The 25,753-nt window shown below is 37.4% G+C and overlaps 1 protein-coding gene and 1 non-coding gene across 6 annotated transcripts; one reads left to right on the top strand and one right to left on the bottom strand.

Annotated features, from left to right (window-relative positions):
* Positions 1–1,086: 1,086 nt before the first annotated feature.
* BBS5 (Bardet-Biedl syndrome 5) lies at positions 1,087–24,508 on the bottom strand. 5 transcript variants are annotated; one of them, XM_011285332.4, is made up of 12 exons: positions 24,337–24,502; positions 22,170–22,252; positions 18,660–18,725; positions 17,977–18,026; positions 17,718–17,845; positions 13,516–13,651; positions 10,758–10,853; positions 8,542–8,604; positions 6,639–6,773; positions 2,624–2,707; positions 1,657–1,680; positions 1,087–1,502 (listed from the first exon to the last, which is right to left on the bottom strand). In XM_011285332.4, the coding sequence occupies exons 1-12, from the start codon at positions 24,393–24,395 to the stop codon at positions 1,401–1,403; spliced, it is 1,026 nt and encodes a 341-aa protein (XP_011283634.2). In that variant the 5' UTR covers positions 24,396–24,502; the 3' UTR covers positions 1,087–1,400. The 5 variants fall into 5 exon arrangements, with proteins under 5 accessions (XP_011283634.2, XP_019693783.1, XP_011283635.2 ...); XM_019838224.3 differs by having other exon boundaries at positions 24,241–24,379; XM_011285333.4 differs by lacking the exon at positions 18,660–18,725 and having other exon boundaries at positions 24,337–24,508.
* Positions 16,460–16,566, top strand: LOC111562043. Its single transcript, XR_002745103.2, has one exon. It is a non-coding gene; the product is annotated as a U6 spliceosomal RNA (small nuclear RNA).
* Positions 24,509–25,753: the final 1,245 nt, after the last annotated feature.

Here is a 25,753-nt window from a genome sequence, read left to right as displayed (position 1 = left end):
GATTTTTTCTTTTATTTTACATCACAGTGAAGTCAATGGCACTGTCAGCTGCTAAAACAACAGCTGAAAGAAGAGCTCATTGACTCTTTTTTCCATTTATAGATGTCAGTGAAGGTTTTAACACACTAGAAAAAATGAACAGCTGCTCCCGTGTTTAAACAATAAATGACTCATTTCTCTCTACAAGTAACAACTAACATTTGAAAAGATTAATGAGTCAGATGCAAACACCATGCTATGACATTTAAGATTCCTTACTAGTAAGCAATTATGAAGTCTGTTTTGCTTGAAAAACTATTTAAATATATTCCTGGCAGCATTTTGTGACCTGTATAAATTTTTCAAACAGCCTTTTCTCCCCTTAACATAGGTTGTTTATTCTAACCCCATCCTTTAAAAATGTATAAATCTTTTCCTTTTTAGATAAAGAAAGCAATGTATAGCTTTTGTTCACTGATTTTTATTAAACTCAGGTTAGCATTTGGTTGTACTATGTGTTTATGGTTGTACATACCGTTGCATCTCATTTTGATGTTTCTAAAACACTCCTTTCTCTTTAGAAAAAGAGGGCTCCTTCTGCTGATTTCAATGATTTGACAAAGGTTCCTTACAATGTTTCTTTATACCCAAGCAGTGGCAAAAAAACACTGATGCCAGAGAAGTTGCCAAATCTTAGCTAACCAAGAAATCTGAGAATACTCTATTTTTGAAAACTTCAAAGAAGTTTCAATGAGTACAAACAAGGAGAAAGTCAATAAATGAACTATTTATTTACAAACTATTTAAAACTATTTCCTTACTAAATAAATGTATTCTTGTCAAATCTATATTGAAATTACTTATAAAATAGTGCCCAAAACATTACACAGGGGTTGATATACTTCAGAGTTAGCTATAATTTTTAGGTTTTACAGAAATGGTCACCTAAACATGACAAGTTTAAGGGTCATAATTTATATTAGAGTTGGTTTACATTTGGAGCTTTTTGATAATTCATTTACCAGATTTTAAAATTAAAAAAGCAGTATTTTGATAACTCCATAAGAATAATCTTATTCTTTTAAATAATGCTTTCAAAACATTAAATGGTGCTGCATAAGTTCTTTATTAACCCAACAAGATACAGTCTTTTAATATCTGCAGACTAATAATTTACAAGCATTAGATACAAAATAAACATATTTACAAACCAGATATGTGATGATTACAATTTTAAATATAATTTTTAGAAGAGAGGCAATAAAATCTTAGATAAATGAGTTTTTCCTTAGTCATTAAAAAAATCCCTCTTTCTTAAAAGCTTTTTCTGTAAATGTAAAAACTATTCCATGCCTTATAGCAGGCGACTAGTATCTTTAATCTTGAGATATCTTTAAATAGAAATCCAGCTCAACTCAAGATCAACTCATCACTTCCCAAAGTCCCTGTAGGGTGAATCCATCCTTCAACTTCTCTATTGCAAGCCCCAGTTCTTCTGAAAATACAGGTTCACGATCTTGTTGCTTTTTGTGAGATAAGAGGATGAGATGGGAATGAAGAAGGTGGGCAAGGAAGAGGAAAAAAAACAAAAAATAGGATTCACATAAGTTTTGTGAATACTAAATGTTAGAATACAGAAAGTTTTTTTTTCATATACTATAGGTAAAATGTCCTTACCTTATTGCCATCAGCAAAATAAGCCTATAAGACAAAGAAAATAATATTTCACATACTCAACATGTAATAGGTGAGTGGACTAAGAAATAGGTAATTCATTTATAAAACAACTGTGTAACTACATATATTTCACATTCTGTTTCATTCTGTCTAATGCTCTTGTCATCTATCTTTACTATGCTAGCAGCAGATTTAACTTGCCAATCATTAGTAGTGACTACAAGCTTTAAGCTCCAAAAAATGTGCTTTGTAATTAGTACATAATTAGCATTGTTAACCTGAAAGGAGATAAAAAGAATGACTTAAAAGCTATAAAATTTTATCCCTACTTTTGGTTTAGAAGAAGATGCTGGCAAAACAAAACAAAGCAATCAGTGCTTCAATGTATCAGCAAATGCATACATTTGAGGTAGTAGTAGTTTATAATTAAATATTTTACATGAATTTCACACTTGTTTAAAAATACTTGTTCCCAGAGAGGTATGCTAGTCAGATTTATACACCACCATATATAGAAAGCATTATTATTATTCTGGCTATGAAAGCTAAATAATACAAATTTGCAACAGAAAAGTTCATTGTTCAAATATCCTTTTTAAGGTAATATGCCAATAAATCGAAGGGAAGTCCATCTCATAAAGACTAATTATGAAAAGTATAGATTTTTAAATTAATTTAATTAACTAGCATGTTCTATTATTCTTAGGTATGAAAAATCTTTTGCAGATCTGAAATCCTCCGAATAATTGTGTTCTCAAACTATTTCCCAGTTTGGTAACTTAAAGGTAATTTCAAAGAACAAGTCCCTAACTTAAAGAAAAAATTGCTTTCCAACTCATATGTGAGATAACTCTCAAGAAGTCTCACATTCTATGGTGTTTTACATACTTAAGCCATTACTTAATTAAACATGACTCAGATTTTAAAAATCATAAGATTTTCAGTAGCTCATCTTCATCATGCTCACCACAAAAGCGTCCGTGTGATCATCAGAGTCTATTTCTACATCATCTTGAATCTGTTCAACTGTCAGAGCTTCAAGGGGCTGTGGCTAAAAATCAGCAGATGTTAAAATGCATCAAAGAGGTAACAGTAATTCAACAAATAATTTTAGTAAAATGTGCTGTGAGAATTGTAAATACTTGTAAAAGGATAAAACAGTTGCAAACTACTCAAATCTTAGAAAAATCACTGCATAGTTTATATTCTGTTTATTTACTTGTGTGTGTGTATGTGTGTGTGTGTGTGTGTGTGTGAGAGAGAGAGAGAGAGAGAGAGAGAGAGAGAGAGAGAAGATAGAGCAGGGGAGGGGCAAAGAAAGAGGAAGACAGAAAATCCTAAGCAGCTCTGCACTGCCAGCAGCCTGAAGCATGGCTCAAACTCATGTGCTGTGAGATCATGACCTTAGCCGAAATCAAGAGTCAGAGGCTTAACCAACTGAGCCACCCAGGTACATGATAATTTATATTCTATTAAAATTACCTTGAGTAATCAGTTAAACATCAAGGTTTTAAATATGAAGTCAATATCATCAAAAATGTTAAAATGACAAATTTACACATACTTAATATGATACTTAGAGATATCCTTAAAGAAAAAAACTCTCATTGGACTTTATCTGATTTTCTTTCACATGGTTTAAAAAAAAACTAAGTTTGGATAACAGCAAATTTTCAATTTTCCTTAAAACTGAAATGGTCATTAAACGGAATTTGTGAAAAGTAAAAGAACTATGATTTGCACGGACTATTCCAATGGTAAACCGAAATAAAATATGGTACTGATATTCATTTTTCAAATGTTTTAGTATCTTTGGTGTGTTAGCCACTATGCTAGTACTACCAAGGGTAAAAAGTTCCTGTCCTTACAAAAGGTCTGTAATCTCGTGGGAAGGGAGCAACAGATAAAACACAATTACAAATAATTAAATACTAGGTTGAAACATATGAAATTGCCATTTTTACTAGTCAAAAATGGTCAAAGATTAATATCATATGGTTTAACCAATGAAAAGTAGCTGTAACAAATGCAATTTATCTATTATAATAAAAATGTATATAGACAGCACGACTTCTGGCTTGTGAATCCCAGAAATTTTCATGAAGAAAAAAGTGGCATATAAGGTAGGCCTTTTGGGATGAAGACGGCTTCCATATAGGTAGGGTTAGGGGAAAGGGTATTCCTGGCAGAGGGGACCAGCATCAGCAAAGGTGAGAAACCACAGGATGTGGCTGAAGAATGATGAATAATCCAGTATGGTCAGAATATAAGAGTCCCATGAGACAGAAGAAGCTAGCAGGGCTACTGTATTGAGCAATCTCAAAGGAGCATCATTCACACTACATTTACCAGGTTCTTATAGTTGGGCAGTGCACAGGCTGTACAACCAGATACTGTGGCTGTGCAGATAAGGTAGGAAGTGTAGACTGGTGTCTACTGAAATTCTTTAATACCAGCCCAAAGAATTTAGACTTTATCTATACTATAGGTAATTGGTGGGAGGGGTGTGTAGGGTAGAAGTGTATTACTTGACAAGAGCGACCTGATTCTTTGAGGACAGCCTGAATGTTTCAACCACATTCACAGTTGTGTAACTGTGTATAAGTAACTTAACCTAGCTAAGCCTCAATCTCCTTAACTGTGAGATAAGGATAATAATACTATACTTCAGAGTACTGTTGGGAGGATTAAATGAAATGATGCATATAAAGTTCTTAGAGCAGTGAATTGGAACAGTAGGTGTTCAATGCAGCCATTCAGCATCTATGAATATTCACTAAGAGCCTATTATGTGTTAGTTCTGATTGCTGGAGATACAGTGGTTAAAGAAAATAGATGAAAATCCCTGACTGCATGGAGATTATTTACAATGAAGACTGATGAGTGGTACCAAAAATAAAAGAAGCAAGCAAACCAGCAAGCAAGGATAAGGGACAAAAAAGTGACGGAGGCTGCTGTTTTAGATGGTAGTCAGGGAAGACCTCCCTGAAGAGGTGGCTTTTGAGTAGGGGCTTAACACAAGATGATAAGAGTGAGTCATTATGGCTGGCTATTATTATGCACTGTGGATCAAAAAAGAAGAAAAGAGAAGAAATGAAAAGCAGGGAATTTGTAGGAGAATTAACATACTGAGTGCCTCTCATATGCCAGGCATTTCATGGACATGATCAATAACTTTGTGAGAGAGATTATCTTCATTTTATAATGAGAAAATTGTACTTCAAATTTGCCTAGAATCACAAATAAATGGTGAGATGGGGATTAAAGTCAGGTTTGCCAGGTTCCAAGGAACATGCTTGTTCCACAACATTATTCTGGAAGGAAAAGTCATAACAGTAATTGTGGTGTGAGTGTAAAGAAAGGGATAGGAAAAGGGAGGAGGCTGTATGATTGACTGAATGCATGAAATAAGACAATCAGAAAAACAAAAAAGGAAATCTCAGCTTTTGAGCACGGCTGACTTTGACTAATGCTAAAAAATAAACAAATAGGTCCATCAGTAGGGTGGTGCTTTTGAGAAAAATGATAGCATTTTAGGTATGCCAAGTTTGAGGTATTCAATCAAGTCCCAGGGTAGCTTAGAGACTTGGAAAATTATTTACTTACTTAAATTACTCAGATAAACTTTTAAATGAGAAATTCAATTTATGTTATTTGGAACACTCATTTATGTGAAAATCTTCATAAATATTTGGAGGCTTGGCAAGATGAGAGAACGTGTCGAGGTCGGAACAAAAGATGTGGGAGTCGTGTACAGCAGTGGACGTGGACGGAACTGGAGGACGGCTGACATTGCTGAGCAATGTACGGAGAAGGCCGAGTGAAAGGGAGAATGCCGAAGGAAGTGCAGAGTGGGAGGAAAACAGAAAATGATGGTTAAGGAGATGAAATACATGAACGTATGTATAATGCAGTCAGCAACCCACAGAGAAGTTTCGGCTGGAAGGGAGGGGGCTATATACAGAGTACTATAGGGAGAGAAAAAACTGCGTGCAAGGAGTGCTACCAGGCAACAAAGGCCTGGCTGAAGTCGGAGGGTGTGGATTTGAACTTAGCTGTCCGGCCCTACTTGATCTTCTCTGCTCAGGCACTGTAGTCCAAGAGCAGAAGAGACAGGTAATGTATATGCTTTGTGATATGGCTCAACATGCTGAGTGCCAGCAGGGACACTACTGACAGTGGGTGGCAAGGGCACCAGTAACAGTGTACGGTGAGGGCCTGAGCAAAATAACAGATAGCAAGGGCACCTGTGAGAAGACTAGTCAGTGAGGGCACCAGAGACAGAACCTCTGGCAAGGGTCCCACTGACAGAGCAGACAGTGAGGACATCTCCGATGTAGTGGCTGGTGAGGACACCAGTGACAGACCAGATGACAAGGGTCCTAGTTGGAGAGGCTGAAGAATAAAGCGAAAGGAGAGTTCATGTACCTGGAGAGCAGGGTGGGTTTGGGGGCAAAAGCCAGAAATCATACAGAAAGCAAAGAGCAGACATTTGGACAGGATACTCAAAATACTTCCTAACTGGTATGTCAGAGGCACTGATGAATAGGGAACAGACCTGGCCCTATTGATGGAGTAGACTCCTGGAGTTGCTATATGGTGGGGCTCTGTGAGAAAAGCATTGTATCTGTAAGGCCTATAAGGTTTGCCCAAATGCTAAGGGGAGGCAGAAGTGGAATAAAAACCAAACAGCGTGAGAGACTGAAGTCTTTCCACATCATAGAAGCCTTGCACATGGACGCTTCTCTGAATAAACCTCTCACCTAGAAGGGCAGGAATGACGATGGAGCAGCCAGTGGACAGACAGGTGGATAGCTGCAAATTTGTGATGGCTGAGGGGGTCATGCTCACTGAGCAGTCTGTACATTCATCGTTTTAAACAAAGTTCAAAATTAAATTGTACACATGTATTTATGTCTGAATTTTATAGATGTGTAAAAGCAATTCAGCATACTCTGTATTTTACATACTGAGCTAATTACCTTTTCTTCCATCTCATAATCCACTCCAAATATAGGACTGGCAGAATAGACTTTGTGAAGTGAATTGATTTCCTTAACTGATTCTTGTAGTTTTTCCACAGGATCTATTTTAAAGCCAAGAACATATCCTCCACTCTGTACAAAAAAAAAAAAAAAAGAAAGAAAGAAAAGAAAAGAAAAAAGAAAAACGAAAAAACAAGCCTGGGAATGGTAATCACAGTATATGATAAACTATAACTCTAGTCTATTTCAGAGCACCATAGGTAAGCTGATTTTTTCATTTAAAATTTTTGTAATGAAAAATTGAAAGCACATACAAAAATAGAAGAAAGAGTACAATAAGCACGTATGTAGCCATCTCTGGTTTTGACAAGTAGCAATGTGTGGCCAACTCTGTTCCATATTTAACCTCCCTCTCCCCCAAATCTCCTCCTCTCACCCCTCAGGATTATTCTGAAGCATAGCCAGATATCACATCATTTCATCTATAAATATCAAAGATGATATTTTAAGATTAAAAAAAATACACTGTATATTATGATGGCCAAGGGAACTAAGCTTTTCTTGAGCTAGACCTTGAAAAACAATAAACCGTATTAAAAGAAGAAAGGGAATGGGCCTGCTGAGGCTCTCTCCTTGAAGAATTAGGAAAGGTACCTGATCACGACAGATTGTTGTTGAAGAGTGTTAAAAAATTAAGTAGTGGTGGGGGGCTGGGGGTGGCGACTGGCTGGCTCAGTCAGAGGAGCATGTGACTCTTGATCTTGGGGTTGGTTCAAGCCCCAAATGGGGTGTAGGGATTACTTTAAAAAAAATCTTAAAAAACAATTAAGTAGCATTCTGTGAAAGGTGAGAGCATATACTTTTGGGTTCAAATTCTGTGTTTTACAACAAATTTACTATCTGATGCTGAGAAACATATTTTCCTTAATCTTTTAAGCCTCAGTTTTCTAACCATAAAACAGTTATCTCATTGTATTAAATAAAATAATGTACACATGACATTTGATACAGTTCCTGGAACATAGCAAGCACTCAGTAAATAGAAGCTACTAATCTGCAGGCCAAGGGGAAGAAGTGAGTAGACATTCATATTCAAACTTCGAATTTAGAAGAGCAGTGATTTTACAAGTAAATGTTTTATTTAAATGTATTTCTGCAAAGAACTGGCCTAATGGGACACAGCAATTATAATTAGATACCATATAATCTCAGGGTGCATGTGTGTGTCTATTTGTATATATCTGTGTTTCCCAAGGACACTCTTGTGAATCAGTCAGACCTGAATCAAAATCTATCCCCACCACTTACTAGTTGTGAGACTATGGGCAAGGTTCCTAACTTCTCTAAGCCTCGGATTCCTTGAGTGTAAAATGGGGAAAAAATAGTAACTGTATCATAGGGTAGAGGTTGAGATAATACATGAAAAGTACAGTGGCTTAACTCTGTCATTAAGAATGATAATCATGGGGCACCTGGGTGGCTCAGTCAGTTGAGGGTCCAACTCTTGATTTTGGCTCAGGTCATGATCTCACGGTTTGCGAGATGGAGCTCTGTGTTGGGCTCAATGCTGACAGCTCAGAGCCTGCTTGGGGTTCTCTCTCTCCCTCTCTCTCTGCCCCTCCCACACACACTCTCTCTCAACATAAATAAATAAACATAAAAAAATGATAATCATAATGATGATAATGGTTATGTCTGCCCAACAAAGAAACAAACATAAGCAAGGTTCTTCCTATGTGGACAATTACTGCATGATTTTAAACTTTTCATATAACTTCATGTTATAGCTAATATTCTTCTTGGATGTAAACCGGTTACTATAGAAATAAAACTAAAAATATAGACAGTCATATAGTTTAAAAAATCTATTAAAGATTAATACAAATAGAAAATATCTTACCTGCTGAGAGCTTTCTATGACAAGAGCTAAACCAAATTTTGAATCTCTAATCTTTATTGAACGCTAGATGTAAAATGAAAAAAAAATGCACGTTTTTACTATCTGATAGTAGTGATTCTTTAACACAAGTTTTTCAACTTCTACACAGTAACCACTTTTCATAATCTAAAGAACAGAATTCTCCCTCTTTCCTGCATTACACTCCCACTGAGATCAAGTAAAATGAAACTGTTCATACTAGAAACAGGCAGCAAACTTGTTAGGTAATCAAAAGAGGAAATCTCTGAAATGTGCACAAAATTATCTGATTCAAATATCCCCACCCACCCCCCCAATCAGGGAGTCCACAACTTTTCTGAGTATTTGAAACCAAAGGCCAGCAACCTTTTAGTACCGGAGAGCCAGCATCTTTTGTGGTTTTTAAGGCTGGGTTAGTTTTTAAAAGTCACATGGATATGACTGTCCTAGTGACAGAGTGTGATGATATCAGATTGCAAGTTGTTTGGACCAGGCTGAATTCATTCCAAAGGCCATTTTTGGTAACTGTATTCTTAAATAACAAAAACTATCGTATTTGAAGAACAAAAAGCACAAGGTTGTTTACTACTCAGTAATTTTTTAGTATAATACAGAGTAGGTCAGGCAAGCTAGAACATATATAAACGCATATAAAACAGCCACCAACAATACAAACACCAGTTTATCAAATACCTATGCAGATTCTGTCATATCTTCCCAGCCATGGTTATTAAATTCTTATACATCTTTAGATGGCTAGAAATCATTTTCTTCCTATCAGTTTTTACGATTTTCTGTTTAATGTGTTGGTTTTCTCCACCAGACTGACAACTCTTTGAAGGCAGGAACTGTGTGCTGCTTCATGGTGTTCACGACTATCTCGCTAGCACCTAGCACAGAGTGGGTGCTAAATATTTGTCACATTAACAATCAGATATTTTAAAGTAACTCAGAAATCAAACGATTTGGCAAAAGATAGGCTTGGGAACAGTTTACAAAGAACCATCCTTGTAAACTCAGAAGTCTTAAAAAATGACATTTTCCAGATATCACATACATTGTGTCTATTCAATAAATAGTTGTTAATGAAACTGCCTAGTCTTAAGACTTCTTATATCCCACAATAAGGGTGATTACCATAGGCAAATCACACAGGATTTTCATTAACTATTTTTACGTTCCATCTAATTTGCACTAGAGTCCTATATGCACTTTCCTTATGTAAATGAAATTCTTCAGTTTATTGGAATTTACTATCTGTTTCACTGAATCACATACTTAGCAGAAGATATAAAAAGAACCGCCTTTACTCTCAAAACGACTGGTCTCAGATGTAGTTAGTTGTTATTCTGGATTTTAACAGCTTTAATTGAACTTAAGCTAAAATCATTATCACTAAAAACCATCTTAATTCCTTTCACCAAACCTGTAGTATGAATCTAGCTTGTATTAATGCTGTTTCTGTAAACAGTGAAAACAGTTCATTCACAGAATTAAAGACTTCATTCTGCCTTTAAAAGCAGAAAGTGTGAAGAGAGCCAAAACAAAGTGTGTGGAGCAGTATGCTTAAGACTTGCAAAGAACCACTATACATCTACCTCATGAAAAGGTTATGGAGAACTTTAGTAGCTAACACTCTCTGACTGGAACCTAAGAAAGACACATCTTAAAAAAAAAAAAAAAGAAAGAAAGAAAGAAAGACACATCTTAATCTGTATGGTAACTACTAAAAATTTGAAAATCCTGCATATTTCTCTCTTAATAGCAAGTTGATAATGCTGGGATTTCCCTTGAATGTAAGTACTGTTGCGTCTTTTCTATGCTGAAATTGTAAATTCTCAACATTTTAAAAGTCTGCTCTTAGCTAGACTGTTGCCACTTAAAAAGAGGGAGATAGAGGGGCACCTGGGCGGCTCAGTTGGTTAAAGCCCTTGACTCTTGGTTTTGGCTCAGGTCATGATCTCACGGTTCGAGCCCCACGTCAGGCTCTGCACTGATAGTGGGGAGCCTGCTTGGGATTCTCTCTCTTTCCCTCTCTCTCTGCCCCTCCTCTGTGCACTCTCTCTTTCTCTCAAAATAAATAAACTTGGGGGGGAAAAAAAGAGGGAGATAGAATTCATCTAATCCTGAAAGTTCCATTAACTACTGAACAGAAATAATCTACATTAAAACAAGGTCACCAAAATGCACGCACTTACAATTTGCAGATATGGTATGCTGACGTTAAAACTGTCATTCATATTTGCATGCCACACAATTCTCACATTGGTAATAAAAAAGGTTCCTAAATTTCCCTGTGAAAGATGAGAGATACATCAATGATCATTTGTTTGAATACTTACTCTTTATTTTCTAAACACCAGAGTAATTCTGATTATCACAGTAGCAGAGAATACCAGAATTGAGTATCATGGAGTATTAATGACTTCATTATTCACTGAATCGAAGTACAACTAGATGACTGAAAGCCTGGATTCTGGGGTTAGACTCTAATCATTATGCCATCAGCACCTACCAGTTGCCTGAGCACGGGCAGATTTGTTCTTGGTGCATTGTATCAAATGTAAAATGGAGATTTGATTAAATAACCCCTATAAAGTCCTTATCACAATGTATAGCACATAGTAAGCATTCTACAAGTGTTACATCTTATTAGGACTGTTGTTCAAAACTTGGAGTAAGTTAAGACAAGGGAACTGTGGTAAGAGAGACAAAACACATATGATAACTCCCATTAGTCCATAAGAGTTATTTTATAGCTCTTCAATGCTAACTATAAATCAAACTGTTTTCCAATTACATGGCCCTTCAACAAAATTACTTCAGGACGATAGCTAAAAAAATCTTTAATACTTAATAGCATGGCACCAAAATTAGCTGCCTCTACCATTTATCTATATCATTATCCACCTTTACCTTTACCTTCTCTCCACTATATACTCCCAGAGGAATTTATTTTATACTTTGAGGTTGGGCATAACACATTAACTCACAAATCCAAAATCTAAAAAGCCCTCTTCTGGGATAAGCAGGTTTGAAACATCAGAAAAGGCCACTTATTGGGACACCTGGGTGGCTCATTCGGTCAAGTGTCTGACTCTTGGTTTCGGCTCAGGTCGTGATCTCACCACTTCATGGGTTCGAGCTCTGCATCAGGATCTGCTCTGGCATCACAGAGCCTGCTTGGGATTCTCTCTATCCCTCTCTCTCTGCCCCTCCTCCCACACTGTCTCTGTCTCTCTCAAAATAAATAAATAAATTTTAAAAAAAGACCACTTATTTCTCAATTATCATTGTTAATAAACATATATATAAGTATATATATTTCCCTCATCCACTCTCATTTTGCAAGAAATTGTTATACAAAAAATTTCAGCCTCCTTATTCCTGGTGCACATCCCATTAAACAATACTCAGTCTGAGTTTAGAAGGAGTAATTATTTATGTCATTCTTTCCTCTCATTTTAGAAGAACAGAACAACTTGCAAAATTCCTAAGGATTTTTTAAAAGAATAAGAGGGCATATTTTATTTTATTTTATTATTTTTCAATAAACATAAGTTAGGTTACAATAACATCCATATTTTCAATAAAATATTTCTGATAATCCTGAACATCTTAATTAATTAATTTAAAATGCCAGGTGTGGTGCTAGGTGGTAAGGATCTAACTGAACAGAGTAATTCCACCCCTACTTTATAAAGCCTACAATCTAATGTGAGGGTATAGACAAGCTCTGTATTTTAGAGCAGGAATAATTTGAGGTGGCAATTAAGTACAGACTGCATAGGCAACACAAAAGGAAGGTTTCAGAAAGTGACATCTAAGCTATTACCTAAAGCAGGGGTTTGTAAACTACAGTCTGTGGGACAAATCTGTCTTGCTGCTTCATTTTGTATGGCCTAGAAGCCAAGAATAATTTTTACATTTTTAAATGGCTGGAAAAAAGTCAAAACAATAATTCATGACACATGAATACTGTATGAAATTCAAATTTCAGTGTCCATAATAAAGTTTTATTGAAACACAGCCATGCTCACTTGTTTACAAGTTGCCTATGGCTGGTTTCCTAGTACAATGGCAAGTCTGAGAAGTTATGACAGAAACAGTATGTCCTGCAAAGCCTAAAATATTTACCATCTGGCCCTTCAGAGTAAAAAGTTTGCTGATTCCTGATGAGTAGTTATTCAGATGGAAAGCTGTCTATATACTATAGAACCATTATCAGAGTTTAAAACTAGAAATTAATTGTAATTTAAATTTATGATTCAATGTTTAGCAAAAAGCTTTTCCTTCAAATGCTATAGCTTTAATCCAGTGGTTATCAGTCTAATCTAGGTTATAACACACACAAAGGCTGGAAACTATTCTTAGTAAGACACAACTTTTTCTCTAGAAATTGGTTTGTTACTTATTCCAACTATTTGTTGCTTGTATGTTTCAACTGGTCTTAACTGCAGGAGCAAATGAGAAGTTACAATAATAGATGTAGGAATCACCAAATGAGTTATATGTTTAATTCCATAAAGACCAAATTAAAAGGCTTCCATGACTGTCCACCCATGGCTCTCCTTCATCAGCATAAGTTATCAAGAATTGGAGGGTAGTACAGCATAGGGGGAAGAAGATAGCTCTCAGACGAACTAGATGCGTGAGGTCTTTTAATTTTGGGGGCCTGAGTTTTTAATTTATAAGTGAATGGGGAGAGTGAACTAGATAATCTCCAAGGTCTACTCCAACTGTAAATTCTACATAGAACAAATGCTGCTAAACTAAAAAAAGCACAAAACCATGAAAATATGAAAATCGGAAGATTATTTTATATTGAGAGCTAATGCTAACTTATCAGATGTAATGCTTATTTTAAGAGTTAAATGAACATACAAACTCAATGATAAATGGAGAAGTAATTACAAAGCACTGACCCAAAAGGTTCATTAGCTTTTTGCACAATACCTGATCACTGGATAAATTCCATACTCCATTGATTTTATCATATACATGTTCTTGTGGTAATAATCTTAGTTGCTTGTTTTGAATTAATGCACTTCTCAGTTTAAAGTCACGATACATTTTAGAAGTTTCATATGCTCTATAAAAAAGAACAAACAAAGACTAAACCACCCTGAAAATGTGGTTTTCCTAAGTTATGTTTACCTACCTACCAAAATATATAGTTGTTAATACTTTATGTACATCACTCAAGTAATTATTATAATAAATTTAAAAATTTGCTTTTCAGTAAGTTTTGGTGATCAGTCTTTTAGTCTTTATCATTTTGGTATAGGATCTATAAATGTTTATTTATTTTAAAAATAAATAAACAGGTTTATTTTTAGATGTCTAATTTTTAAGACAGCACATATCATACAGCACAAATGAAAGGAAACAGATTTTCCCTCTAAGCTGAAAAACAATGCTTACCTATAATAGACATGGAAATTCTTTTCCCTATCAAACAAAATGCTTCCTTCCATTTCTCTGTTTTAGTCAAAGGCACCATTATTCTTTGGACACAAACAGGAGTCCAATTACTTTTCTCATTGCAACCTGAGAACATTATGGTCACATCCACCTCCATACAGAAAATTGGAATGAATGTGTACCAGCTCCAAAAGGGACCACAGGACAGTGTGTATCTGTGTGCGAGTGTGTGTGTGTTTTATATATATATAAAATCCCTTTGTTTTTTTCTCCATGCTTTCCTATTGATAACTAATAAATAATTTTCTTCTGTATTTCTGTAATATAATTATTCTGTAAATCTGTATTTATTATTAGTTTTGATTAGTTTCATTATACCTATTTGGATCACATTTGATTGTTACTTCTAATTTTACTCCACAAAATTATAGGCTAATTTACTCATTTAATAAAACTAAAGGGTTTTCTTAGCCTGAGTAACTTTAGAAGTTATTGACATAAATCATAATACTCATTGTCAAACTTATGGTTTTTACTTTAATTAATCTAACATATAAGTCGTGAAAGAGGAGGGGTGCCTGGGTGGCTCAGTTGGATGAGCATCCAACTTTGGCTCAGGTCACAATCTCACGGTTTGTGAGTGAGTGCCCCACAAACATGCTCAAACTCTGCTGTCAGCGCAGAGTCCATTTTGGATCCTCTGCCCCTTCTCTCTCTGCCCCTCCCCTGCTCACCCTTGCTCTCTCAAAAATAAATAAACATTTAAAAAATTGTGAAAGAGGAGGATTTGAGCATTTGCCTATAAATCTTAATTTCCTTTAGTGCTATAATCATCCATGTTTAACCAGTGGAAAAAATGGAAACTATGCTGTGAGTTATTTGTGGGGGAACTCTTACTTTTTAATATTGAAGAAAGCAGTTTCTATGCTTCCTTCAAACGCCTTTTCGTATTACATCTCTAAGTAAAGTGAAATAGCTAAGGTTTAGGTATATGTCTGACAGAACTGGGAATTAGGCATATATGTCCAACAGAATTTGAAAAATATTTAAAATAGCTAAAAAGTAGAAAAGACCCAAATGTCTATGATTTGTGAGTAAACAAAATATATCCGTACAATGTAATACTATTTAGTTATAAGGAGTGAAGTCCTGATACATGCTACAACATGGATGAATGCTGAAAACATTATATAAGTTAAATATGTCAGATATAAAAGGGCACTATATTGTATGAGTCCATTTATATTAAATGTCTCAAATAGGCAAATCCATAGAGACAGAAGTAAAACTGGTTTTTACAGTGGTAAAACAGGGGCTATGAGAAGAAAGGAATGGGGAGTGACATACGGACTACAGTGCTATAAGGGTTTCTTTCTAGGGTAACAGAAATATTCTGAACTGGGTAATGATGGTGGTTGTACAATCTTGTGAAATACTAAAACTATCAAACTGTAAACTTTAAAATGGTAGATTTTATGCTATATGAATTATATCTCAAAAAATCTAAACCATTATGTAGATTAAAAAATTGAGGAGCCTGGGTGGCTCAGTTGGTTTGAATGTCCAACTTCAGCTCAGGTCGTGATCTCATGGTTCATGGATTCGAGGCCCACATCGGGCTTGCTGCTATCAGAGTGGAGCCTGCTTTGGATTCTCTGTCTCCCTTTTTCTCTGCCCCTCCTCCCCCCTCAAAAATAAATAAACGTTAGGGGCGCTTGGGTGGCTCAGTCGGTTAAGCGGCCGACTTCAGCTCAGGTCATGATCTTGCGGTCCGTGAGTTCGAGCCCTGCATCGGGCTCTGTGCTGACAGCTCAGAGCTTGGAGCCTGTTTCAGATTCTATGTCTCCCTCTCTCTGACCCTCCCCCGTTCATGCTCTGTCTCTCTCTCTCAAAAATAAATAAACGTTAAAAAAATTTTTTTTAAAAAATAAATGTTAAAAAAATATTTAAAAAAATCATCAACAAAATGCAAAATGAAATAATATACTAGGAAATTAAGAAATAAATTTGCAACATACGTAACTGATGAGAGCATAATTAAGAAATTTATAATAGGGGCGCCTGGGTGGCGCAGTCGGTTAAGCGTCCGACTTCAGCCAGGTCACGATCTCGCGGTCCGTGAGTTCGAGCCCCGCGTCAGGCTCTGGGCTGATGGCTCAGAGCCTGGAGCCTGTTTCCGATTCTGTGTCTCCCTCTCTCTCTGCCCCTCCCCCGTTCATGCTCTGTCTCTCTCTGTCCCAAAAATAAATAAACGTTGAAAAAAAAAATTAAAAAAAAAAAAGAAATTTATAATAGAAAACTAAATAGCCAAAAAAATTTCAACATCACTAGTAATAAGGAAATGCAAATTAAAACAATAGTATATATATTTCTGTGTGTGTGTATAAATATGTGTATATGTATATTTTGCCTGTCATCTTAGCCAAGATTTAAAAAAATCATAGCACTTAGGTCTGGTTAAAAATAAAGAGCTACAGTGCTCGCTTTGGCAGCACATACACTAAAATTGGAATGATACAGAGAAGATGAACACGGCCCCTGTGCAAGGATGACATGCAAATTTGTGAAGCGTTCCAGATTTTCTGCAGCTTCTTAGCAAACTGCCACTCTTTGCGGATTAACTTGGAGGAAATGATATGAGTCAAAGTACAACATGTGGCGCTGAATAATGAACTTGTGATAATTTACTAGAAAAATATTCCAGTAAAGCAATCTATGACATGAGAATGAAGTTGAGTGACACCTGAAAATCTATGTGCACATATGTTGTTTCTACATAGCTCGGAAATGAGAAAGTGTAAACTTGCATTTCTTTATAGAATTAAAAAAAAGAAAGAAAGAAAAAAAAAGAAGGGTGCCTGGGTGGCTAAGTCAGTTAGGCGTCCAACTTTGGCTCAGGTCATGATCTCACGGTTCGTGGGTTCGAGCCTCGCATTGGGCTCTGTGCCGACAGATCGGAGCCTGGAGCCTGCTTTGGATCCTGTGTCTCCCTCTCTCTCTGCTCCTCCCCTGCTCATGCTCTGTCTCTCTGTCTCTCTCTCTCAAAAATAAATAAACATAACAAAAATATTTTTTTAAAAAGAGCTAACGTAGTGAAAATAATTTAGCAAATAATAAAACCAAAACAACCACACACACACAAGAAAAACAACAATAAAACTCTTTAGGGAAAACACCCAGAATGCCTTCTACTGCTAGAAAAACAATCTTTTTAATTCATTAACTGAATTATCCAACTTGGTTATCTAAATTGAATGAACTCTCTATTTCACTGTCACTTCCTTGGTAGCTAATTTAATAGAATCTTCAGTAGAATTTCTTTTTTTAATATTTTATTTATTTTTGAGAGAGAGAGAGAGAGAGAGAAAGCAGGGAAGGGCAGAGACAGAGAGAGACGAGGACTCTAAAGCAGGCTCCAGGCTCTGAGCAGTCAGCACAGAGCCTGATGCAGGGCTTGAACCCATGAGCTGGAAGATCATGACCTGAGCTGAAGTTGCATGCTTAACTGACTGAGCCGCCCCTTCAGTAGAATTTTTTTTTTGAATTTTCAGTAGTCTTATGTATTTTATAAATACTTAAAAGTGTTTATTAAATTATAACGCAGTATGTTCTTCTATATATTCTCAGGATATTGTAATTTCTTGAGCTTGCAGGAAGATAAACTTTATCCTCTAAACCTCTATATCATAGAATTGCCTTAAAATTATTCAATAATCCATAAAGTATTACCATACCTGTGTACTGCAATCACAGAAGTAAAAAGTCTAGGACTTCCAGGAACCAGATTTGTAAATATAAACTCAAAACGAGTACTGTTACATTTTGTTAGTATATAAAGAGCTTCACTTTGGCCTCGTAATTTCTGTAAGAACAAATTTATTTAAAAGTTCAGACTTTAGGAGCAACTCTCATTTACAGTGAAAACAAAGTCCAACCTCAAAATAGTTAATGTTTCTTCAGTACATACATTTCAATAAGATTGTTCAGACTTACAGAGTTAGCAGTCCTTGTTGTAATGTTCAATATGCAGTTGTAACCGATAGCTAAAATTCAAGCAAAGAATTTCAAGAACATGATACAATCAACCGAGAGAAAAAAAAATTAAATATATATAAAATACTTTAAAACATTTTTACAAATTTAAGTTAAACAATTAAAAGAACTAGAATATCAATTCTGCCTCTTTGCACAAACAACGTTCACAGCATGGGAGAAAGGAAGTTTGCTTCTCTAAAACCTATATTGTATTATTCACTGAACAGCTTAGTACCACTACCTCAAGAGAAAAAGTCTTGCTGGATAATCTAAAATAGTTTTAAAAAATAAGTAAAACGAAATTTAACACAATGGAAGGTTGCACTTTTACTAGAATTTAGATCCCTCTTTTTTGGGATTAAACAGGTCATAGCAAGTTGTCAAAGGTAAGTAAAGAACAAAAACAAAAGCGAAACCATTCAGTGTAAAAGCACTAATCTCATGTCCAAGAGACAAAATGGACAGACTGAAAAACATTTCTTTTGCATAATGATACAGTCTATACAGGGCTGCTCAAGTTTTTATCAATTTAAGTTTTCCACATATTTCATGGTACAGCTTTTTTGGTATCAAAAGCCACTGTGCAAGTTCACTTGACAAAGTATTTTTATTGTTTAATGTCATCTAACAAAAATACTCACAAAGATTGACTCTGGGTAATGCCAAAGAGTGCCAGATAATTCTTAAATTTGTTACTAAGAGTCTCCCTAAAAGCAAACAAACAAACAAAAATAGGTTACCTTATATAAGGACCCATTTTTGCAGCACAGAAAGAGGTAGACGTAGAACTTCTGGCTCAGTATCAGCAGTCATCCTCACAGATATTTTCATACATTTAGCAACTGAATGTGTTTATTGTTCGTATCTATCCTATATAAAGTATACAGTGCATGATTTGGAATCCAAGAGAAACAAAATCTGATAGTTACAGAGGGGATACAGGTATCCAATGCCAACAGCTTGGTTTAACTCAGATTAAAAGAGAGAATTGGGTCTTGGTGGAAGTTGCTCTGGGAGGTCCCAGCAGGTCAAAAATGTACAAGTGAGAATGAGTATGGGATGGCATAATTACAAACTCATTCAGTGAAATCACCCTTCTCAAAGGACTTTCATATATACACTAATCCCTGCCACAGGAGTATTCTCTTAACAGTTCTCATTTATATAAGCCACACTTATATACCCATTTTTTTTTTTTTTTGCTATAAACAAATTTTTTTTTTTTTGCTCATATGAAGTTATGGCCAGGCTAAATTCTGCTTAAGGCTTTATGCTTTTCATTCCTAGCTTCAGACTGACATTCTTATACTGAAATATAGAGTTAGATAACTTCCTTTCTCAAAGTGTGTCTTATGAAATAGTCATCTCTATAAATGCTCTGAGGAAAAAAAGTCAAGTAAATCTGAGCATGGTAAACTATGTGTCTTACAGATTTAGAATGCAATTAGCATATTAGAATAGTTTTGAGATATCCTGAATAAAACTCCCTTAACTTTGTTTAACCCCAATATTTCTTCAACAAATTATAACCACAGAATTCTCTTGATGAGTAATCTATAGCCAGGTCATGCTCTTTCCTCTTTGAAAACCCCTCCCCAAACACCAAAATATAACTGTCCCTGTTCTTCCTAATCTCCCAAACATTGAAATATGGCTGTTTCATTCTCATACAGCTTCAGTGTGCAAAGATAATCTGATAATTTCACGTCAGGCTACTTAGTTGAAATGGATTAAATGTGCTAATCTTTTGGGGTATTTATAGTTTGGTGTGGTTTTTTTTTTTTTAACGTTTATTTATTTTTGAGAGAGAGACAGAGCGCGAGTTGGGGAGGGGCAGAGAGAGTCGGAGACACAGAATCCAAAGCAGGCTCCAGGGCCTGAGCTCTCAGCACAGAACCCAATGCAGGGCTTGAACTCACAAGCTGTGAGATCATGACCTGAGCTGAAGTCAGACACCTAACCGACTGAGCCACCCAGGCACCCTGGGGTATTTATAGTTTTAACATGAGTCTCCTGAACTTTGTAATGCCTTAATTTGGTCATTTTCAAACTGCTGGGAAGGAATGGATGGAGACGGCTAGAAGACAGGAATCTCCTTCTCTTTTTCTACCTTCTTATTAACCAGCAGCTCTGCACACTCCTGTAAAATGCCATTTTCTGGGGAATTGTTTGTGAGATGTGTACAAATACAGTTATTTTTATTAATAGGAAGATTTCAGGCACTATGATGGAGACTTCTGGCAGGGAGGTGTTTTGCCCTCTCTACTCTGAAGTGCTAGTATATGATTCTATACTTAATGAGGGACTCAATGAATTCAAAAATGGTCTATTACCCGTAGTCTTTGTTTGGACTGGTGGATGGACTGTCACATAAGAGTTCATGCCAGTCTGTATGACAACAACTAAACCTTCTCAGGGCTTCCTTAAGTTAATTCAGGTTTGTCAGGATCTAGCCATCTAGAGATTATTATTCCACCCTCAAAGGCACAAACTAAGACTTCTTATTTGCTGCGAAATCTTCATACCTCACTCTCACTTGGGCCTGGCTGACACTAGGAAGCATTTCATCAATGTGATCTAAGCAGTCTTTCAAGGATGGGCCCTTGCCACTGACAGGATGTGCCTATAGGCTGCTGGTTATGACAGGTTCCCTTCACAGGGAAGAAAGGCCCACAATTAAACCTGCTGTTCACATACCACTCCAGAGCAGACCAGAAGAAAGACCCAAAGAGCAAGTGGCCACTTGAAAGGCTGCAGTGTTGGGGAGCCTGGGTGGCTCAGTCGGTTAAGCGTCCGACTTCGACTCAGGTCATGATCTCATGGGTTCGAGCCCTGCGTCGGGCTCTGTACTGACAGCTCAGAGCCTAGAGTCTGCTTCGGATTCTGTGTCTCCCTCTCCCTGCCCCTCCCCTGCTCATGCTCTCTCTCTCTCTGTCTCTCAAAAATAAACATTAAAAATTAAAAAAAAAAGAAAAGAAGAAAGGCTGCAGTGAGCATGTTCTGCCAATAAGGGTTACTGTTCAGTCTCTAGGATTTACTGCTCCTCCTTATCTGTTCTGCTAAGGGCTACTGTTCCTTCTCTAGGATTTACTGATCCTTCTTACCTGAATGAGGTCTGCTCCTTTCCCCCCCACTTACTCTTCTCTTGAATAAGAGGTTTATGACCCAACTTCTTTTTAAAAAAAAATTTTTTTTTTCAACGTTTATTTATTTTTGGGACAGAGAGAGACAGAGCATGAATGGGGGAGGGTCAGAGAGAGAGGGAGACACAGAATCGGAAACAGGCTCCAGGCTCTGAGCCATCAGCCCAGAGCCCGACGTGGGGGCTCGAACTCACGGACCGCGAGATCGTGACCTGGCTGAAGTCGGACGCTTAACCGACTGCTCCACCCAGGCGCCCCATATGACCCAACTTCTTAAACCTCCTTTCCCCTAAAAAGCCTTTTCAGATATACTAAGCTGCCTACTCATCCCCTATTTTTTTTCTTAAACAACAGTAGTGACGCTTATAAGACCTGGTCACTGGACTTGGCTCCATTACGGCTATATGAAGCCTGGGACTTTTCAAAGTTCAAGCCTTTGGGATTTGGTTTGGGGTGGGAAGGACTCTAGAGTCCAACTCTGGCTACTCCTCAGACATCTCACATGATTCTTCAGTGCTTAACCTACAAATAAACTTCACAATACAGCCCTAAATTTGTACTCCATATGTTCATCTCCAGGTGTCAGTCTTGGGACATTGTGAGTTACTCTTGGAGTTCTTAAAAGGAAGCATGGCTCCAGATAGCAAAGCTATGACATACTTATTCTTTTCGTGGGGAGGCAGATTCAAAAGTCAGAACTATCCCATGCTCCTTACAGACAGGAATCCTGGAGTTTTAATAGTTATGTTGGAGAAAGCTGATTTCAAAACTGGGATTTATTGAAGGACCAAAGTTCTGAGGAAGAACCTGTATTCCCCGGGCTGCAGGTTTCATACCTATTCTTTCTTCTCTTTAAGTGTGACAAAAGTCTTATGTAGATTTAACTCTTTCACTTTCACAATTATATTTACACATAATGCTGTCTCACATCTTATTCTCCAGCTGATATGACTTATCATTTGTAAATCAAACCAGAAATATAAAAAAAAAATTAGGAAATATACTCACCTCTATCCCCATTATTTCCTTTGGTGTCTTCAATTGAATCTAAACAATCAATAAGGGCTTCTCCAGGTCTTGTTTTCATTTGTCTAAGATAAATATCAAGGCTTTAATTTTATAGCTACAACTATACCCACTTACAATCTAGTTAGAGACAGAAGAGACATATGCAGATAAAACAGCCAACAGTATAAATGATACAGTACCAAATACTCATGCATTTGAAAATACGGTCTTAAGAACTTCTAGAACCTGGAGACTAGTGGGGCCTGGAGTGACCAGGGACATGCAAAGAAGTCAGAACTAGAATGATAGGTAGGATTTGGAGAAATAAGAGAGGGAGAGAGTCCGTGATTAAAGACCAGAAATAAAAAAATGATGAGGGAATGTGAGAAGCAGAAATAAAAAAATGATGAGGGAATGTGGGAAGATCGATCTGGCTGGAGAAGATCTATGCTAAGAGGTAGTGAAAAATGCATGCCACTACTTTTGAATGCTAGTCGGATAGATATGAGCCTTGTCCTATGGATGACGGAAAACCTTCAGAGGTTTCTGAGTAGAGGAAAGGAGGTCAGGCAGTTATGGAAGGAACAAGCTAAAGCAAAGCATCGTTAGGACTTGGTAAACAATTAGATACAGGGAATAAAAGGAAATAGAGTGGAGAAGTTTGCTAACTGACAGAATGCATCTAGAGTGTTCAAAAACAAAAACCTAGCAGAGTATGTGGTACAGCCTAACACATTCTCCATAGAGCTGGCTTAATTACCTACTGAAAATGCAAACATGATCATGTATCTTCCCTGCTATCTTCCACATCATCCTACTGCCTAGAAAATGAAGTCCCAAATCCTCAGCTAAACATTTTATAGTCTGGCTACTCTACCTTTCTGATTGTTCCTCCATCCTCTACCTGCCAATTCTGCCTTCTAGCCAATGACGTTTGTACTACCAAGACTCTGCTCCTAATGTTTTATTCTTTTTTTTTTTCTGGAATACTCTCTTTCTGTCTACCTGGTAAGGTCCTGCCCAACCTTCAGGGCTGAACTCAAATATTATTTCTTCTTTAACGTCTTCCCTAAGCAGAATGAACTATTCTGTATTTAGGATGGCACTTACCACGTTAAAAAAAAAAGTTGTCTATGTGTATCTCCTGCACTAAAATGGGGGTGTGGGTATCATTATCCCTAGCTATCAGCCCAGTAAATAGCACATAGTAAGTATTTGATAAATATTTAATAAAGTGGAAATGTTCATGAAATGGACCTTTGTTTGGATTAAGAACCCTCCAAGAATAATAGAAAGTCATAGGATGTGAGCAATATGTAACTGTCGTTTATAATTTTATAAATTCCCTTCCCTCACAAGTTCTTAAAGGATCTAAGACCATGTTAGAATTAGAAGTTAATATTTCGTTGGCTATCCAAGGTTTTGTTCATGATAAGGAATCATAAGAAGTGGCTAAGAAGCTTCATTCATATCATTAACCCAAGAACCTTAGCTTTACTGTTTTCCAAAAGTTAATATCCCAATGGGCATTTCCCCCGGGGACTTTGGGTAGGGCAAATACTATTTTCTCTTTAAGGCATGGAATTAAAAAAAACCCAAGGTTTCTGTTGAGAGGTTCCAAAAGGTAGCTCCTTCTTCCTATTGGTGATTTAAATGAACAATAAGATGGAAACTTATCATGGAAATAAAGTTTGCGTGGTTAGGAATTTTGGAAAATGCTTATTCCCACCTCCCTTGTTTTACAGACGAAGAAGCTCAAGCTCAGAACGGTGAAGTCTAAGGGCCCACAATGTGTGTCGATATTCCAGGCTTAGTTTTAGAACCCTGGGCTCCTGAGTCCCTGCCAAAAGTTCTTCCACCACACAAAACTGGCACCCCAAGCTCACTTGGGTATACCGGACGCCCAAGCCCTGGATGGTCCTGGACGTATTTGGGCTCAGCTTTCTGATAGGTGCCCGGGGTCAGGACGCGGCCACGGACCGCACTGGATTGAACCACTGTAATTCACATGCATTCCCGCAGTGGCCGAGCCAACCCGGGGTCTCCCGGGGAGCGGACCACAGGCGCAAACCTCCTCCCGCTCTCGCGAGGCCCGTGAGCTGTTGGGACGCAGGCTCCTCCTGAAACCTCGCTGCGGCGCCCTCTACAGGCCCCGGGAGCGACTCACTGCGAGGAGACGTCGAAGCGGACATCCCGGTCCTCCCAAAGCGCGTCCAGCACCGACATGGTGACCGAGGCCCAACGCTGGCACTCTCGGCAGCAGCGGAGGCCGAGTGGCGTCTCACTGGTTCCAAGGCAACGGGTCGCCTGTGTCACGACGTCTACGGCGGGCGCCGAGAGCCAAGCTTCCTGAGGTAGGGTGCGCGCTTTCCCGGGCCCGTTGCGTCACTAAGCGGATTTGTGGCTCCAGGCGAGATGGGGGAGGTTCAAAGAAACCAAGCTGGCTCCGGCCCAGGAGTGTGTGCTTGGCCTCTGACTGACTTTCCTAGCCTCCAAACACACATCCTTAAGCCATTCCACCACCTTCCCCCATTTTGCTACAGTCAAGAAATTTAGACTTAAAACTTAATTCTTAACCTGGCCCCGCCGGATCAGGTCCCGCCCACCTGCCCGATCTTTTGCTACCTTCTCCTAATGCCTACCTTCCAGGGAGTCAGGGCTCCCTTTCCCTGCCTGGAACTCTCTTTCCCCAGATTTCTGCATGGTCTGCCCCCTGTCACATAAGTCTCAGCTCAAACGTCAACTGAGGCGGTCCCTGATCTGTCACTGTACCCTGAGCACCCAGAGGACAAGACCTGATCTATCTAGTTCACTTTGAACAGTGCCTGGCACAGAGTAGGCACTCAATAAAAACGTTTTGAATGATTCAAAAGCCTTCCTTTCCTCAGCTTATGACAATACTTTAATTCAGTGGTTTTCAAAGCGTGATCTGGAGATCCCCAGAGTTCCTTAAGATCCTTTCAGGGCACCCACAAGGTCAAAGTATATGCAGGATAACAGGAAGACCTTATTTGCCATTGTAACTCTTATTTATTCGTTAAATGTACAGTGGTGTTTTCCAGAGGTATGGGAATCTAGCTGTCTTCTATGAAGCCAAACATTACAAAAAAAATTTGCAAACTTGCAAATTTGCAAAAATGTAAAACAATGCTACTCTTCTCATATTTTTGGATAATATAATTATTTTTTAAAATGTTATGTATGTTGACATACAATGAGCTTATTACTTTTTAATGAGTCAGTAAATGAATTTTTAAATGTGTCATTAAATATCAATAGATATAACCCATATAAACAAAAGCTCTTTCAGCTGCTCAATAATCATTATTGTTTTTAAGAGTATAAAGGGGTCCTGAAATCAAAGGTTTGATAACTACAGCTTTAAATGATCTAGAGCTCCTCTGTATTAGGCTCTGTGCCATACTAGAGACATGGAAGACTATAGGAGTTTTCCTCACATTGAAGAAAGTAATGGAGACATTGGAACATATGGTGGACATAAACTAAGGTGGCCCCCAGTGAGTCATATTCTTATATAATCCTTTCTCCTTAGAAGTGGGCATAACCTGTGACTTGCTTCTAGC

Source organism: Felis catus, chromosome C1, assembly GCF_018350175.1.
Source record: "Felis catus isolate Fca126 chromosome C1, F.catus_Fca126_mat1.0, whole genome shotgun sequence".
NCBI lineage: Eukaryota > Metazoa > Chordata > Mammalia > Carnivora > Felidae > Felis > Felis catus.
The sequence above is the reverse complement of the archived record's forward strand: the minus strand, read 5'-3'. Positions and strand labels throughout refer to the sequence as shown.